The 18,786-nt window shown below is 44.6% G+C and overlaps 1 protein-coding gene across 7 annotated transcripts in view; it reads left to right on the top strand.

Moving 5' to 3' along the window:
- PPFIBP1 (PPFIB scaffold protein 1) overlaps positions 1-18,385 on the top strand; it is a 52,245-nt gene extending 33,860 nt beyond the window's left edge. For 3 of the 7 annotated variants that reach the window (XM_009955511.2, XM_086466419.1, XM_086466396.1), the window contains 15 exons: positions 485-545; positions 1,603-1,632; positions 2,817-2,988; positions 4,440-4,472; positions 6,772-6,913; positions 7,174-7,302; positions 7,973-8,123; positions 9,348-9,459; positions 9,600-9,688; positions 14,274-14,396; positions 15,216-15,341; positions 16,192-16,380; positions 16,942-17,121; positions 17,488-17,553; positions 18,299-18,385. In XM_009955511.2, the coding sequence (XP_009953813.2) occupies positions 485-545; positions 1,603-1,632; positions 2,817-2,988; positions 4,440-4,472; positions 6,772-6,913; positions 7,174-7,302; positions 7,973-8,123; positions 9,348-9,459; positions 9,600-9,688; positions 14,274-14,396; positions 15,216-15,341; positions 16,192-16,380; positions 16,942-17,121; positions 17,488-17,553; positions 18,299-18,385 (1,690 nt within the window). Of the gene's footprint in view, positions 1-484; positions 546-1,602; positions 1,633-2,813; positions 2,989-4,439; positions 4,473-6,771; positions 6,914-7,173; positions 7,303-7,972; positions 8,124-9,347; positions 9,460-9,599; positions 9,689-14,273; positions 14,397-15,215; positions 15,342-16,191; positions 16,381-16,941; positions 17,122-17,487; positions 17,554-18,298 lie in introns of all 7 variants that reach the window. The other 4 variants (XM_086466412.1, XM_086466386.1, XM_009955512.2 and 1 more) reach the window with 2 other exon arrangements.
- Positions 18,386-18,786: the final 401 nt, after the last annotated feature.

The raw sequence follows: 18,786 nt of genomic DNA, 5'->3' as shown, positions 1-18,786 counted from the left end.
TAACTTTCTTTCAACCAGACTTAAGTATTCTAGACTGTAAATCCCACTGGAAGTTGCGGGATGTCTGGTCCAAAATGGAAAAGGGAACTGAAGATAAAATACTAAACCACACATGCTTGACTTAATATGCTTGACTTCTTTAAGGATTAAATTAGTCAGAAGCTTGTTGCTAAAAATACTGGGTTTCATAGCTTTTGTTTACATCATTTGCTTTGCCTGTGTAACTTCTGAAAATATAACGTTAAATAAGAAGACAGAAATATCCAAAAGTGGACATCATGTCAGTGAAGCATTAGCAGCAATAATTACGATGTGGAGGTTCTTACAGTATCTCATCAAATGGCGTGGGCTCTGATTAGTGCATTGATTGCCTTAATTTGAAATGTCTTTGTTTTTAGTATATCTCATCATGTATTAAAGCTGATTCCTGAGATTATGTTTATCTTAGCAAATTTAGTTCCAGTAACTTGGCTTGTCGTTTCAGAACTTCTTCGCTGCAGAAGTCCAGCAGTCTGAGCAGTTTGAGAAAAGAGCCAGCTGAAGCGGTTGGTTTGGTCTCTTACTTCCTCCCATGCCCTTAGAAATAGGGGGGACGTCTCAGTGGTGGCAGTGACCCCGTGGACGCTCTTTGCCACCTTCTGAGAAATTCTGAGTCAGAGTAGGGCTCTTCATGTCATGTGTTAGCAATGGTCACGTACATGTGACATCTTCCAGATTTTATTGAAAGAGAAAATCTGTCCTTGAAAACGCCTTTTTAAATTTTTTTTTACATGAGGCGTTTACCCTGAGACTCTTTTGCTGTTTTTTTTCTCAGATAATTGGTTTTTTAGTTGATATGCTTTTCTGATATCAGACAAGAAGAAACTAAATCCCACTAGCACTTCCTACCTGTGTTTAAGGCAAATAATTTTGGCAGGCCACGTAATTAATGCATTATAAAATAGTCTGGGGTTTTAGGTGTTCAGGAACAAATACTGAGCCTTTGTATGTGTGATGATTAGCGTCAGTTTAGATCTCACTTGAAGTGACCAAAAGCAGCTAACAATGTCATTAAATCAGGGTAATTCCTGTGCTCTTTTTTGACAGCCTAAACTCCTAAAAGCTTCTGAGTTCCCTGATACCCAAGCTGCTGAGCTGTGCCTTACAGCTCAGGAGGGATGCTGACAGAAATGAAAATGTAACAGAACTTGATGACAGGAGCTAGAGTTCATGGGTTAGGGGGTTTTCATTTGGACAGCCAAGGAGTGGGGACTGTGGATGTTTTATCTACTTGGCTTCTACCCTGTCTGATTCCTGCTTTGAGTCCCCTCAGCCAGCTGTGCCCATTAGTGCCTTAACTGACTGCATGTTGCTAATTATGTACACAGCTAATCCTTTACAGAGTAAACCGAAGCAACCGTATTTTGATGTCAGCTCACTGACCTCAAGGAAGGCAAGAATTAATCTGTGTGAAATACAGCTCTGAAGAGATTTATTTTGTGGGAAAAAAATTGTCAGGGAAGGATATTTCAGCCAGAATTTAACCCAGGGTAACCATAATGAATTGAATACTGGCTATAAACCATGACTTCTTAAATGTCCACCTTAATCTTTCCCAAACAGGACAGAGACTCTGCACAGAAGCCGACAGAGGTAATGCGTGTGTGCACGCTCGTATGCGTACATGGAGAAACACAGACAGTGAGCAGGCGTTGAAAAGCTCAGTTGTGTGAAATTGCAGCATGCAGTTCCAGAGAGGGAACAGCCAGCTTGCAGAGAAGTTAACAAGGAGTATATGATGGTTGTCACCATCACTTCAGTGTCAGGCTTACAGTGTCTCACACGTTCTTGTCTTCTCACACATGGATTATCTTTCAGTCTGGTTGAGCATAAGGTTGCCATCTAAGCAAATGTTTCCCTCACATATTCTGCCACTAGATCATTAGCAAAGCTAACCATTAAGTATTTTACTCTCTAATTACCTTTGATTAGTATCTCTTTGAAAACCTTTGGCTTTCCAAATTGTTTTCTGTCAGTGGCAGCCATGTTCCTAAAAAAGCTGTCATGGCGGAACAGTTACCCTGCAGTACCGTACAGCCATAGTTTGCGTGCAATGATTATTACCTATAGGAAGACCTGAACAGAGGTACACCGCTTGTAGCATGAATGCTGTATCGATTCAGCAAAAGCCAAAGGATCATATTTGGATTGTGAATGGGTTTGCTTCCTCCTTCTTTTAAAGAGACAGTGAAACAGCTGGCAAGGATAAAACTGCTGCTTTAAATTGGTTAACTGATGTGTCTGATGTCTTTCCTGGCATTTATACTCCTTGCTTGAGACTAAGTTTCCTCTCAGCTTTGGCAGTGGACATAGTCAATTAATCCATTAATTCTGAAATTGCAGAGCAGGGATAGACAAAAAGAGTTGTCTGACACGTGGCAGAAAACCGATAGGGACTCGTCTCTTTCTTTGCTTCCCACTGTCCCTAGAGCTACCAGTGGGGAAGACAGAAACCCTGGAAAGCTGGAAATGTTCAAAGCTTTCCAGGACTGTATTTTTACCTTTTCCATACCTGTAAGCCAACCTTGCAGAAACTAAGAAACATCTTAAAGAAGACACGTTACTCTTAGAAGGTAGTGATAGTAATCCAGGGTCCTGAACATATTCAAATGAAGATCTTGTTTATGTTTTCCTTTACGGCTTTTACATTCTGGTTTTATGTAGTAACAGATGAGAGGGACTCTGCAGTTTATCTGTCAGCCGTCACTTTGCAGTCTCTCTCAAAAGGCTTTTTGCAATTCCCTGATATTGAATCTTTATTTCCCTGACTTGAGCAGATTAAACCTCCTGAGGAAGGTAATAATTTTGCAACCCTCCCTCCAAAGTCTCCTTCTCATGGTGGCACAGGCGACGAGGATAGTTTTGGTACCCGTAAAGCCAGATCTTCCTTTGGACGAGGCTTCTTCAAGATAAAAAATAACAAGAGGACCGCGAGTGCCCCCAATCTGGGTAGGTATCGTGCACTTGCATGCAGATTCTGTGTATTTTGAAGGGTCTTAGCAACAGCTGTAACTGTCTTAAGAAGCAGGAAGGCCAGCCTTAGTCTCCCTGTGACTTGGTGGCACTTTTCTCAGTAGAATATTTGGAAAGCATAAAACAGCAACAACAAACAACAGCAACAGAAAAAATCCTCACTGATGTAATGAAGTACTTGATCTGTTTCAGCCTCTGCTGTGATAATCTCCCCTGGGACCTTGTAGCGGATTGCTGCTGTTTTGAAATGCTACCTGTCTCGCAGTAGTTCACATGTGGGGGGCTTTTTTATCCCCTGGCTCTATCCTCAGTTTATCTTTCATAGGATTTTCAGAGGTACAGAAATGAGGCAGCAGCACTCAGTCTTCCTCTTTATTTTATGCGTATTTAAGCAGCCTTGCAAAAGAGATGGTGACAACAGGGTTGACAAGTTATTCAAGCTCGTGTTGATTTTTGGACCGGTGATGGAGGGGGGGCTGTTTTGGTATTGTCATTTGATGACATTTGCACATGACAAAGCAATAAACAAAATGCTCTGCTTAATGCAGAAATCGCTGTTGCCACCAACTGAAATCCTACTCGCGTTCACTGCTCCGCTATAGTAGTCTTTCCACTATTCCAGTTCAAGAGGCAAGTGAGTCTGTGCCATTCATCTAAAGTTCTTGGCTTTCTCTTGCACAAGATTTAGGAGCCTGAAGGGGCTTAGCTTCTGCTTTGTTGAGCGGAAGAGTCACCTGTTCTTACTTAAAGACAATTTTAGACTTTAGTTCAAAAGAAATAACATACCTACACATTTATTATACATTGCCCATATTTGCCTGTGACATGCAGCATAGGAACTTGCTAGCTTACTTGGAATAGATGTACAGTCTATTCTGAGGGTTTGACTCTCTGCTTTGGTTTATTTTATGTGTGCTTTTGTGTAATCACTTGTTTCATCCTGAAATTAATTTGTCTAACAAAGTGGAGTACTTGTGGCCGTCGTGAAGGTTTGGAAGATGGGCCATCTAGATCAGGGTCCTGTGAATTTGAGTAAATTATTTATGTTATCCGGATTTTAGTGCTTCCATCTGTAAAGCTGATGTCCAGATACTTGCCACCTCGTGGGAGCCTGTGTGAGTCACCTGCCCCATGTGTCATGGAGCAAGTGACCTCCCTGCGCTGAAGGGACTGCGGTGCTCTTTTGCCCTCTCCATCACAGAGCTCTACTGCCTTTCTTTGTTGGGAGAGGGGGATTAACAGTGAATTGGTAATCCTAATCTCTGTGTGAAGTCAGCGTTGCGTGTGGCGCATGTGTCTTATGTACCTCCCTCCTTTTGTCTTGTATTTTGCTGACGTAAGTTTTGAACTGTGTTTTACCTTGTCCCTCTGCGTGTTCTCTCCCGTTGTGCTGCGTGTGGTTATGTGCGTTGTGTGGATATCTGAAGATCGCAGTCGAAGTGCAAGTGCACCTACTTTAGGTATAGTAATCCTGCATGTCTGCCTGTACCAGCGCTGTGTTGCGACTGCTGCTAACAGCTGGTTATGGCCACACACTTTTCAAACAAGAGCTAGACACCAGAGCTCTGCATCGAAACTTTTGTTCATCACTAAAAGGAGTTTTCATGTAACACCTGCCCTCTGCTAAAAGTCAGCTGTGCCGTTTTCTCAGTAACTGCAACTAATGAGAGAGATTGCGGGTTAATTTGCAGAGACCTTTGCCGTAACTTTGAGCACAAAGTTACCCACTGACCCAGGTAGCAGGTGAGAATCGGTGATATTTAGATACCGGAGGCACCTTTGTGCTGGCGTCTGTCCTGGAGCCCCTGGAAGAGCTTAAAGGGTGGCAAAACAGGGAATGAAGTGTATTTCCCAGACGTTCACTTAGGGGAGTTCAAGGTGGGGAAGGATACGTAACTCCTAAGATGTAGTTATGTTTATTATATAACAAACAAGTGAGAAATAACTGGGGGAGATGGGGATGGAGCCATTCACATAGTAAAAACCTGTCTTGTGATGTGAGCGTTGCCTTGGTGGTTCTGGCAAGGGCAGGTAAGACTTTCAGGGTCCTGCCTTAGCAAGCAGAGCTATGTGAGTTGGGGTGGTTGTAGAGCCACCTCGTGTGCCCATCACTGACGGAAGAGACCGAGTGCTCTGGGCCCTCTCGGTTTCCCATGTGGCCCCTTAAATGTGGGCTGTTCTATGGGGTTGTGTCAGTGCATGAAAGGGAGCGAGGTACAAGGAGCAAATGTTGCAATACCCGCAAATCTCTGCTACTAATGCACCCAACCTTGTCCTGGTATTCTCTCTTTCGAACGCTGTTTAAACGTGTTTTTTCTAAGCTAGCACTTTTTCTTACACAAGTAAAGCAAAAACCACAGATGCAAAAGCCTGGTTCGACGTTAGTGCTGTCTCTCACTGGCAGGATCCCCATATTCGATAGCAGTCAAACCAGAGGGCCCAGAAATAAACTTTTATGTGACTTTGTTGCTTTACTGCAAGGTTTAACGTCTAAAGCATCAGTGGAAAATGGGACATGTTCAACTGTATTCTGGCTGAATCATCTAAACTTTGCCCAGCAGAAAGATATAGTGGCAAAGCCTGCAGTTTGTGGCTGTTCATGGCACATTGTGGCCGCCTCAGCATTAACTCTGTGGCTTGGGACCACATGTCCCAGCAATATATGCTCTACCTTGATTCACATAACTCATTTGATTTTCTCCTGGAAGTCTGAGAGTCCATTTCAAAACCAAATTATGGTCATCTTATTACACAGCCGTGTTAAAAGATGGTAAAAGTGGTTACGGGCCTGACCATCAGCCTGCTGCAGGCTGCCTTGCCATGACTGCTTCATCTGAACAGGCTCGTGCTGTCACTGTTTCCCAGCAAGTAAGTGGCATAAACTCCATGTAGTAGTTTTATTCAGCTATCTGGCACTTGCTGGCACATCTCTGCTTACGTAGCCTAGTAGATACTGCAGTTCTTTTAGCTTTCTTTGTAAATGATCTTAAAATACTTTTCTTCTTTGTTAGTTTAGCTTTTGTGACAACTTCCCTTTTGGGGATGGGAGCACTCAGGTTTGTTGTAGAAAACAACAGCTACAGATCAAAGATGTAATGCATTTACAGTGGGTGGTAATGTGTAGGGTTTCTAATCGTAGATGCTTTGTGTGTCACTCAGACGGTCTAGTTCAGACAGAGCCTAAACTCAATGGTGTTTCTCTGCAGAGGAACAAAATATTCCATAATTTGCAGAAGTGAGGGGAAAAGGGCCCTCCTGCTTCTGGGGCGGGAGTTGTTTATTGCTGGAATTTCCTGGAGGGGGAACTTGGGGAATACTGCAGGTTATTAGGAAAGATGCCTGCAGGGAAATTATTTCTTTTTCTGTGCTTTAGGGACTCCTGGTTTGGTTCCCTGCCATGGCACTGAATTGTTTCTGGACATCCACGTGCCTCAGCCCTGTCTGTGAGAGGACTATAGGAGCACTCCCCAAGGAAAAGTAAACTTGGGATTTAATTCACTGATTGGTTCATGAGGTGTTTTTTGCCCACCTTGGATGCAAGGGACTTAACTGGTGCAGAGCATTGCCTTGGAGTGTTCCCAGTCAGGCCCATGAAGGAGGAACACATGTTGTTTCTCCTGGATTTTCCTATCCCTTTTTGCCCCATTTTCTTAACATGGTGGCTCTAAATAGTTTTAGCAGGAGTCATTTCCGAGTTCAGGAGTGCGTCTGTACAGTCCTACATAAGTGGGTCTTGACAGGGCTTTTGTTTTCTAATAGCTGAAACAGAGAAGGGATCTGCAGATCACTTGGATCTGGCTGGCTTGCCCCCTCGCCCAAAAGAAACCGATAGTCTACAGATGACGCCACCTTCTCCAGATTCCAAGAAAAAGGCCAGGGGGATCAAGAAGTTATTTGGAAAGTAAGTAAAAGATCAGAAATAACCAGAATGGGGGCTTGCATGGGGGTTTGCTGGGAACGCATCTTCTCTTTTTCCCCCCTCCAATGTGTGACTCCGTGGTTTACTGCCTCAAGTGCAGGAGGCAGTGTGGCATTTGAGAGAGCTAACAGTAGGTTGGTGGCAAGTAGAAGAGCTACAAACCCTGTAGGAGATTGGCTGCAGTAGTAGCAGCATGCCTTTTCTTTAGCCAAATGTGAATATGCTTTCTTCCTTTAAACTAGGCTTAAAAGAAGTCAGTCTACCACCTTCAACCCAGATGACATGTCCGAGACAGAGTTCAAAAGAGGAGGGACAAGAGCAACTGCGGGGCCACGACTGGGCTGGTCTCGAGACCTGGGGCAGTCTCACAAGTAAGACGAGTGGTGCAAAGTGTGCTGGTGCTTCCTTTCCCAGCGGCTCCAGTCGAACATGGGGTCCAAAGGAGAAGCGCAGTGCCAAAATGGCATGTCCCCTCTCCTGGCAAACAGAGACAGGTGGATCCAGGCTGTTTCCTCCTTTGAGAGATGGTCTTTGCAGGGTTGAGGTTGGGTGGGTGGTGGGGTCCTGCTGCCAAATGGAGCTTTCCTTGCTCATGGCTTTGCCGGAGTGCAGCTGTGAGGCCGTATGAAGCAGGGTGTGAGCCCTCACGTGGCAATGACAGATACTCCTCCAGCACATTTCCTGCTGCACTTCTGGGGCTTAAAGTGAAACATTATGGTCTCATTTCAGAGTTTTAGCCACGCTAGGCAGCAGAGGTGGTTGTTTTCAGTAGTATTAATAGACCTCGTTTATTGTGATAGCGGCAGGAGATCAGCAGTGATCAGCACTTCACGGAGCTGATGGTTCAGAAGTAGAGACACCCTCTTCCTCACGACACTCACCTAACAGATGACCATGATGCACGTTCTCAGACAGAGATTGTCCCAACTTCCACAAAATACTCATGAATTAGGCTTGGGTTTTGGTTTAATCATTATGAATGAGAGTAAGAGATTTGAGGCACAAGATTTATCAGTCTTGTTTTGGTAAAATCTTCTGTAGTGAGCTGGACATGCCATTCGCAAAGTGGACGAAGGAGCAGGTTTGCAACTGGCTCCTGGACCAAGGGCTAGGCTCTTACATAAGTAATGGCAAACAGTGGATACTGTCTGGGCAAACACTTCTGCAGGCTTCTCAGCAGGATCTGGAAAAGGTGAGAAATACTGGAAACCCTGGTTTCAGTTAAACATACCAAAAAATTGCTATTTCTGTGCATGTCAATCTGCCTGTAAGGTGCATGCAGTGAAAAGAAAAGCATAACCGAGTTTTTAAAATACTGTCATCTGCAGTGATGCCATATGCATTTCTTTTTAGTTGAAGTTTCGTAGAAATATAATGCTCTCTAATAAAACTAATAATTACAAATATGTGATTTAACTTCATTAAGCAAGGACGTACCAATCGGCTATGCCTTCTAAAAATATGCATGCGAGAGTGGCTCATTATCATGTGGGTTTGTAGCCCTGATGCATTAGCACTCATGTATGGTACAGTTATGTTATGCCTGTTTGAGAAGGGTGTAAAAAGCTGCTGGTTTGGTCTGATTATGTTTTCTGCCTACTTTACACAAAGAGGGAATGAGTATTTGTTACACACAGGGTGATCAGTCTCTGTCTTAAATTGTTACAGAATTGTTTGTCTTTTTTCTAAAACTAGAAGCAGAAGAAAAGTTGATTCAATTTATACTTTGAATCCACAGTATTTGCTAACATTTGAATTTTCAGCTTTAAAAAAAAAATCACTCTCCTCACCAAATAGTAAGTCTGTTTTCTCAATTAGGCAGTGAGCTAATTCAAAGTTGTAGGTACACTGCAACTGGAATAAGAAAACTGTGATATGAACATAGTGGCTTGTAGTAGTGTTATCAGAGGTAACGTTAACTAGCAAGTGCGATTTAAGAGATCCTGGAATAGCTGCACTTGCAACTAAACTAGGGAAGGTGTTAGGCGTTTGGAAGCATTAATAAATTTCAGTAATTCGTGGGACCTTTACATGTTCTTAACTAAATCATTCTTTTAACCATACCTGCCTAAATGGGAGGGAAGGGAGTAATCCCATCAAGTATTTTTCTGAATGCTGACATGGGTTGTATTGTGGGGTTTATTTTTAACCTGGTGTGAGAATATTGTGGCTGACATTTTCATACAGCTTGGAATCTACCATGTTTTGAAATTAATCCACCACAGTGAACAAGCCTTCCCCTAGTGCTGAACATGTGCTAAAATGACGCCGATATTCAGCAAATAGAAAATACACTTGTTAAGTCACCAGCAAGTGCTGTGTACGGTGTGACACTCTGAAACCATTTGTAATTCAGCAGAGGGAGAAATAAGATACAGTATTGTCTCTAGGTTTGCTGCTTTCCTTCCTTTCACAGGAGCTTGGGATAAAGCACCCATTGCATCGGAAGAAGCTTCAGCTTGCTCTGCAGGCACTCGGATCTGAAGAGGAAAACAATCACGGAAAACTGGATTACCACTGGGTTACCAGTAAGATTTTGTTATGTGCTGAAGCAGTAACTTTAGACAGGGGTTCCTAATCATGACTAATTTGGGGCTCAAAGAATGAGAAGAGCTGGTGCTAGGTAACTTGGCTGCCACACTAACATGAGTGTCTGTCTCTGCCTTAGGGTGGCTGGATGACATTGGCCTCCCCCAGTATAAGACCCAGTTTGATGAAGGAAAGGTGGATGGCCGAATGCTCCATTACATGAGTGTGGTGAGTAAATGGCTTTTCTTTTCCTGACATCTTTTTCATGTTCTTAGTTTCTCCCCATTTTTAATGCACACTGGCATACCTCCGTTTAGCTCACTAAAGACCAAATGAGACTAGAGAGACCTGCTTTCCCTGTGCCTATTGTTGCGACTGCATAGATACTAAATTCACATAACACCCTGCAGCCTCTCCATCTCAGCTTCCACGTTCCTCCTGCTCCCTTTGGGTCAATTCACCATCAACAGCAAAACTTTTTTGCACCCCACAGCACAAGCAGCTGTGCCCTACCATGCACCTCTGAACGGCCTTCTCCCCTTCCCACGTTAACCTCCTCTCAGCTGCCCCTAAGACTTTCCCAGCGGCAGCCCTGGCCCCAAACGCACTCCCTGCCCCTGCTATATATAAGGGGGAAGAGGGGTCCACACGGCAGCTGGCCCCCAGAGACAGCTGGCTGCAGCTGGGGAGGAGGCACCACCGTTGCCAATTTTCTTTCCCTCAGCCCTCACGCAGGGGTGGCCACTGGCCAGATCCCGGCTGGCCCCATGAGTGAGGTGCCCGAGGGGCTCTATGGCTGCTTGAGCAGCTCTCACATTGCAGACAGCCGTTCTCATCTCTGTCCAGGGAGAGCAGGACCGGACCAAGTGTCTTAGGGGATCCAGTGTCCACAAGGAACCAGAGAGCTGGATCACGGCGATCTGGCTTGTAGCTTCCCAGAGCAGAAAGTCAGCACCTGTCTGGAGGCCGGCAGACCATCTGTGTGTTACTCTGGGCCTGTGTTAAAAGTTTTAAGGAGGAACATAAAAATGCCACATGGTCGCCATCTCCTCATGTCAGTTTTGCCCCAGATGACTGAATCTACTGAAAGGAAGCTGAAGTTGGAGCTTACTCTTACTTGCCTTTGCAGCATCGCAGAGGCTACACCTATGCCCACGCAGTGTACTAAGACTTCTCTTCAACAGCTTAACATCTCATGTGTCTCATGAGGCTTGCTGACAATAATTTCAAAGCTGTTGAATGGTTCATAAATCAGGTCCTCAGATTTTCTGGGAGAAGGCCAAGGGAGGTCAGAGTGTCAGAGGCATCGCTACCTCTGAAAGGATATGCCAGAATGCCATATTTGTCTGTGCACTTCATTGCAGTGTTTAAAGGTCCCCTTGAAAATGTAGTGGGTGTCCTGTGTTACAGCTGTAACCTGTAGAAAACAGAAGGCCTCGTACTCCTACTCATCTGCAAGTATTTCCTATATTCTTTCCAGCTTTAAAGATGCTATCTTAAGGTGGAAGAGCGAACATAGTAAGCAAGAGCCCAGACTCATGCATGAGAAATGAGCAATCTTGTGCTTAACAGTGGTTCATGGCACTCATGTGCTGGTTCATGTGCTCAGGCAGCATTTGTTAAGTACACAAAAGTGTGCAGATTCTGTGGGTGCAGTTCATGCAGCTGAGCCTTTGCTGTTCAGGTTGTTATTAGTAGAAGGAGGTGGAATTTTTTTCTTCAGTGAGCAAACATTTGTTCTACTTTCCTATTCATGTGAATGCTTAGGTGAAGAAAACCCAAGCAATTTCCTTTGATGAAAATTGCAGTTTTAAGAGCAAACTTGTTTGAAAACAGGCTGCATCTAATAGCTTTTGCATAATGTATTTCAAAATGCTTAGCACCAGAGTCAGCTCCCCACTTTACTGCTGGTCAGGTGAAGCCAGCACAGCAGGTTTCCTTTGTGTAAGATCTCAGGGAAGACAAGACCTTTGTTCTTCTCTGGAGACACAAAGGCAAACTGAGCATCGCTAATATTAATTCCCTCTGTGTAACCAAAGAAGAAATCGATCAAACTCCTGTTCCCTAATGAACCATGCCATGGGCAGAGTAAAAGTTACGTTTTTATGCCACATTTGCACGTATTTTGTATAGGCTTTACAATAGCACCAGGAGGAAGCCTAGGCTTGATCTGTCTAACTCTCCTCCTGTAAGACAAGCCGGGGGACTGACCTACCTCAGCTACCTGGCATGACTTTGCTGTTGAGTCCATTTCGGTCAAATGTTAAATACTCACTGTTTACATACTGGGGTTTGGTGTTTGTTTCCTTTAGTTTTTTGAGTTCAGACATTATTATAAAAGTAGGAGACAGTTTCTTTCTTTTGCTTCTTAAGTCTTGGAGATGTGATGCCAGTAGGCTCCATTGAGCTTGATCTTGTGTTGGGAGACTTTACTACCACTGTATTAGCTGGATGAGGACTCAATGTGGATAAGACACAGCATAGGCTGTAATGTAAGGGAACTTGTATTATTCAACAGTCTTTTTGGAATTAAAAAAGAAAGAAAAGTGATAGTTGGATAGAGTAGGGATGTGTAGCAGGAGCTTTGCCTTTTAAATAGATATTCTTCCCATCACTTCCCTTTAATTGTAGATCACTAGGGATATTTTTTGGACAAAGTTTAACCATCAAATTATAACAAAAGATTCAATGTCAACGCACAACTAAATACAGCTGTATGCAAAGTACGAAAGAAGTACTTTAAAAAATCTCATTAATTTACCCTGATTCAAAATAAATAATAGCAAATATTTATTTTTATAATAAATAAAATAGCAAACCATGACATGGAAACTTTACTCTTAGATTCCTCATAAGGTTAGCTGAACTCAATGAAATGTTTGTGTAAGCAAAGAATCCTCTTAAGTGTTCTGACAAAATAGAATCCAGTATTCATAACACATAGGTATTACTAAAACATACCAAGCCAGGTTAACCCTGGCACAAGGATGCATAAATTTATCTAAGTCAGCCAACTTGCACCAGCAGAGAATTGGACTTTGAGACACTCAGTGGCACAGTTAGGTCTGAATAACAGCTGAAGAGCCTACTTTAGCAGGAATGCAAGTCTTGATCGAAGCATGTGACCACAGTTGCAGTGCACGGGCGGTTTTTGTTTTGTAGCACTCCTCTGGAACGGTAGCAGCAGCAAGCAAGCGAGCTGGGAAGTCTAGCTGGGCCTGTCACATACTCCTGCTTTCATGGCTGGGCTCCCTAAATGAGAGGGAATCTGATTATTTTGGGTTTGAAATGCTAAATTTCTGTGGCTAGACATTGGAATGAAACCAGAGGTGGGCAAAATACGATGCCTTCCACGTCATGTTGATTGCAAACCGATCAGCGGGTCAGAGTGTTGGATAGCACCAGCAGCCTTTTTTAACCTGTGAGCCCCATCTAAACTTTGTCTCCTTCACCATTGTCCACCACGTGTCCTGTGAGTTGAGCCCCCCTTGGGTGCCAGAAGGCTCTGTCTCTCCTCTCCTCGGTGGTTTGAAAGAGCCCTGAGTACAAGGAGAAGAGGAAACTTTAATGGAGCCAGAGCAAAACTCCTGCTTGCTACTGTAGTCACGAAGGGAGGAACTAATCTCTCCTGGCTCTTGATATCTACAAGCTGCCCATCCAGCCAAAGGCAGGTGACTGTGCCCCGTGGTCAGTGCCAAGAGACGGGCACTGTGAGGCACCATCCCATTCCTTGGCATGGCACGAGTTGCCCTAAGAGTCGCCTGACACTTTCCACAGACACCGGTACGAGCCTCAACAGCCAGTCTGTGTGAGCTATAAAAGAGTTCCCCTCCTAAGACAAATATGTAAGTAAAAAACATTGCGAGGATTGAGCTTCTGGAGAAAAAAAACTGCTGCTTTTGTTAGTATCACCAGTGCGTTGCAGGGAGGAGTGTGGCCGTGCCTTTGCAGGCCACAAAGTGGCTCATCCCACACTGAAAATGGTGTGGTGTAAAGGCACAGCCAGATCACCCTGTGGTGCCTTGTCACAGAGCCAGCTTTCAGGCTGCCCGTGTGTCCAGCGTGCTCCTTTGGCACATGTGAGGGGGAGCTGGTGCTCCTGGCCAACCTGCCCTCCTTCCTCCGAACCATAGCGGGTGTCTGCACAAGGTAGGAGCTACACAGGGATGGTGAGCTGTGGCCAAGGAGACTTAAGGGGAGCCTCTTCACAGCCTGGGTATGGTCACCCTTTCCATCGTTCCGTCACTTGTGACAAGCATTTTACAAAACATTTATCATTTGCAGTTGTGGAAGACCAACCTGACACACCTTTGTTTTTTTTTTACAAAAAAAAGCCTCTTTTTTTCTTATTCTGACCGTACAGAATGCCTCAGTTTTCAGTGTGATTTATTGTTTTCAGTTAAACTTTTAGCTGGATGTTTGTGGTATTAAAACTTTTGGCAGGATTCAATGAAAATGCCAGGTGAGTCTGATGCGCTGTCTTTGGAAAGCTGTCCTAGCTCTGATCAGATCACTGAGGGAGGATGTGTCATCTCACCCTCTCCTCTCCTTGTTACCGCAAGTTTCTTGTACTGAGCTCTGTACCCTATGTGAAGAACATCACTCAGGAGCTAGTACAGTGCAACACAGGAACAGATTTATTTTGGGACAGATGGTTTGGCATTAATCACGTGTGTCACATATTAAAATACTACCCCAGGATGTGTCAGATGTGCCATTTTAAGCCAGGATGCAGAGCGGTCTCCCCCAGTCGGGTGCTGGTTCCACCAATAAGCATGTTTATGTTTATTAACTCCCCCTTCCTCTTCCACAGGATGACTTGCTGTCCTTGAAAGTTGTCAGTGTCCTCCACCACCTCAGCATCAAAAGAGCCATTCAGGTTTTGAGAATAAATAACTTTGAGCCCAACTGCCTGCGCAGGAGGCCGTCTGATGAGGTACTGCTCTAAGATGAAGCTGTGAAGAGGAATCCTCTGGGTTTTTTCCCTTGGTGTTTCTGATTATTCCTGCTCTGCTCTCTCCTCCTGTCTCCTCCTTCTGATTTCGTTCGATTTCATTTTCAGTTTCCTTTTTCTCATATTGTTCTTCCAGTCTCATGCTCTGCCATCACTACCTGGAACACCACTTTCTTTCCTCCACCTGCCATGGCCCCAGGCTCATGTGCTCCTTGCCAAATCTCTTCCTAGCCAACAGCTGGCTGTTTTGGCCTGGTCTCTGGTGTGCTGTCTGCAACATAAATCATCTTGAACTCAGTGCGCTGTTGCCATGAGTCTTCCGTAAATCTCTGGAAAATTGATGGCCGTGTCAAAATTTTCTGTGTAAATGGAGTTTGGCCCTGTTACCAGATGGGAGACTGCCATCAGTTTGGTTTGGAAGCAGTGTGTGCTGGATAGGGCAATGGGTGATGAAGCAACCCAGACTCTTGGATTTAGATTCATGATGTGTATCTGCAAGAAAAGCACAGCGGCTCGTGGAGCTAGCTAAATTTTCAGTTCTACTGGTAGAAATTGCAAGTAGTCCTAGTGCACAGCAGGATAACCAAATGACGTGAAGCATAATACAGACCTGCCCGCTGTCCGTACCCATCTCCATGTTGGTATTGCAGCAAGACAGCGAGCCAAAAAGAGGTTTTTTTCTCAGGTGCAAAGTGGGCTTGCCTTCATTAAGGGCAGGAGACATTTGTTTCAGTAAAGATTGGGGCTGGGAAAGAGCTGAGTCAGGAAGACTCCTTAACTGCCCATTCCTCCTGTTCACAGAATAATGTCACACCTTCTGAGGTCACCCAGTGGACCAATCATCGCGTGATGGAATGGTTACGCTCTGTTGATCTGGCAGAGTATGCACCTAACCTGCGGGGAAGCGGTGTGCACGGGGGACTGATGGTAAGGTTTTAGGCTGGCTGTTCCATTTTATTTAAAAAAATATGGCTGGGAATTGCTAGAACAAAGTTCTGACATTGTCTTTGCTGCACACACCTTATCTTCTTACTCTGGTTAATAAGAAGTCACTATCAAAATTTATTACCCTACGGTTTAAAGGACGTGAAAGTCTTGGGCAGGATTAGTGTGGGCAGCAATGGTTTTGATTATCTGTCAAATAATGGTTTTGATTATTAAGTATGGCATTCTCCACCTCCTGTCGTACGATGCTGTACACTGCTGTCATGTGTTAAACAGCCACTGTCTTCCTTCCTAGACCTGGATATGTTTTTATTTTGTGAGGAAGGCTTGTTACTTTTGTAAAATTTGTGGTATCAATGTCAAACCAGGATTGGTTTTGATTGCTCTAGCATCAGATACTCCAGACAAGAGACTTATACTTGGAGAAGTTCGTGGTGATTAAGAGGTATATCCCTGCTCCAAGCACTTTGTGTCTATTTTGCATCATTCCTCTGGCTACATTTTCCAGAATTAAAGAGGATGGTGGGTAAACGTTTTGTGGCAGCTTCACATATTACATGAGTTAAGGGTGCGTTTATCTGTTCCTTTCTTCTTACCTGCCAATTTGTTTCTATTTATTACTCAAGAAGGAAAGCCCGGAGGTAGCACTTTATGAATCCTTTAACTAGTGAATTCTCTTTTCTCTCTCTTTGTTGTATGTTTCCTGTAACATACAAACAAAACCCCCAAAGCAACCTTAGGAAGTGACCAAGATAGGCGTGCCTGTTGATGTCCTTGAGGCCTCATCAGACAGTACTGGCTTCAGCTGGATTCTCTGTGATTTGATTAATAGGTTTTGGAGCCTCGTTTCAATGTAGAAACCATGGCACAGTTGCTGAACATCCCACCAAACAAGACACTACTGAGACGGCACTTGGCCACTCATTTCAACCTCCTCATCGGGCAGGAGGCCCAGCAGCAGAAACGCGAAGCCATGGAGTCCCCAGACTACGTCCTCTTAACAGCAACTGCCAAAGTAAAGGTAGGTCGCTTGTTCTGGGTCAGTGCCTGAGCTTCCAGGCAGACATTTAGATCTCCAGTGCGCTGGCTTTGTCTGTTCAAAAGGAGGACAAAAGGGAGGGCAGTTCAGTAAGGTCTGAGAAAAGGGGATGGCTGCTAACCAAAGAAGCATGAGAGCAGGACTCACCAGATCTGGGTTTGACACTTGTGTCTGCCATGAACACACCACATCTCAGCCTCCCACGTGTGCAGACAAAAGGTAACACTCTTGGTGTCCTGTCCTTCTGTCTGTACTACAAGGCATTTGAGGGGGAGATTGTCTCTTACTGTTTGTGTGCTCATGGTTTAATGCAGTGGGATTCTGATCTCATTTCGGATCCTTTGAATGGTGTTGTTGGTGTAGAATGAGGGGACACATCTTGTTCTTTCAGATACAATTATCATGAAATACAGCTATTCAGAAAATCTTTGTTTAGGAGAGCAGTGGGGTTTTGACCCGTCATCGCTGAAACACCGGTGCAAGAGATCTGTTAATTTCTTGCTGATTCTTTAACTTCTTGTCAAATTTCTCTTCACTTGTAAGCCAAAGAAACTTGCCTTCAGCAATTTTGGGAGCCTGAGGAAGAAGAAGCAAGATGATGTGGAAGAGTATGTGTGTCCTATGGAGCTGGGGCGGGCATCTGGAAGTGGGTCGAAGAAGGGTTTTAAGCCTGGCCTGGATATCCGAGTATATGACGATGATGATTTGGACAGGCTGGAGCAGGTAAGCCAGTTCTAGCAGTTTGGAGTCCTTGACTATGCTGTCAGGTTTGTTGGAAAACCTTCCTTTTCCCAGGGAAGCCTTCCTTTTGCTTTGGTCCGTGAAGCTTCTGACTTCTTGCAGTCCCACAGCATTAACAACAAGAGGTCTCTCGGCCCAGGGTGGTTCATGCTGTGAATGCAGTGCCTTTAGGACCTACTCTGGCATAACTGTCCTCTCCCAAGAGGTCACACTCCTCCACTCCTCTCCTGCTCTGACCATGTCAGGTGTAATCAAGCCGTTACATTGTGTGTTGCACTTAATTGCCACTCTGTCATGGCATACAATGAATTTATTACTGATTCATTATTCATTGTCTGTTTCTTATAGATGGAAGATTCAGAAGGGACAGTGAGGCAAATAGGAGCGTTCTCTGAAGGCATCAACAACTTGACAGTAAGGCTTAAAAGTGGAATAAGATCTCCATTTCTGCAAGATGGGTGTAAACCCCTTGGCAGTTGCTAGTGTTAAATAGCGATGCTATTTAATACAAAGACACTAAGTACAGCTTTTCTTTGCTATTACTGGCTCTGTCAAGCAGCTGAGTTTGGGAGGCAATTGCTTTGATTGATTTCAGTGCATAGCAGGACCTAGTCTTTGGACAGAGCGAGGTGGCACTCATCTCTGAGGGCTGAAGTATATAAAACTCTGTGCAAATGATGGGTATAGTGAAGCCATGTCAGAACTAGGGGTCAGTTGAGGTCCTTCGATTTTATATAGGGATGGAGGGGGAAAAAAAATGAGCGGTTCAGGGAGATACCCACCCATCCTGGTGGGGAGGTTCCCCAGGCTGGGAGCGGTGGCCCACGGTGACCAGCTCTCCTCGCTGACTCCCACGCTCCGGCGAGGGCAGAGGACGCAGCACCCGGCTCTAGGGCAGTGAGTTGCCAGCTGAGGGTTGCGGCACATTTTCTGGGTGGAGGCCCAGCCCCAGCCGGCCCTCCCCGAGCCGTTTGGGCCAGCAGACATCAGCGAGCTGATCTTTCACCAGCAGGGGTGAAAAACATCCTGAGCAGAACAAAGCAGTGGCTGGCAGGGCTGACGGCAGTGTTGGCTGCCGGGCACAGGACTGGCCCGTCCCAGGTGCCCGATTTCAGTTGCGAGGGCCTGAACCTTGACTCCTCCCTCCTTTCCTTTCTAGCACATGTTGAAAGAAGATGAAATGTTTAAAGACTTTGCGACTCGCTCTCCTAGCACCAGTATAACAGATGAGGACTCCAACGTGTGACAGTAACCACCAGGCACTGACAAAGTCTCACTTTCCTATGTGCAAGAAACGTCATCATTATACATGACGGGCAGCAGATCATGTACATTACATTGCTCTTGCTTCTGTTTGTTAGAAGTAACATTGGGGGGTGGAGAATTTAAAAAAAAAAAAAAGGAGGAGAACAAAAAAAAATGGTGCCTACTCTAAAGTTGCCATAAGAAACACCCAGACACTGGTGAATCGTAATTGTTTTTACTATATTTAATGTACAAACTGATGATATGTTTCAGAGTGTTGCATTTAAATTTACGTGGTATGATAGTGCTCCTGTTGCTTATTCATGGCCTCAGATAATCCTCTATACTGTTTCAAAGTAACAGAAGATGTTAGGTAGAAGTACTGCGTCTGTAGATATCGTG

Source organism: Leptosomus discolor, chromosome 1 (genome assembly GCF_034619465.1).
Source record: "Leptosomus discolor isolate bLepDis1 chromosome 1, bLepDis1.hap2, whole genome shotgun sequence".
Taxonomy (NCBI): Eukaryota; Metazoa; Chordata; class Aves; order Leptosomiformes; family Leptosomidae; genus Leptosomus; species Leptosomus discolor.
This window is presented reverse-complemented; position numbering and strand designations above follow the sequence as displayed.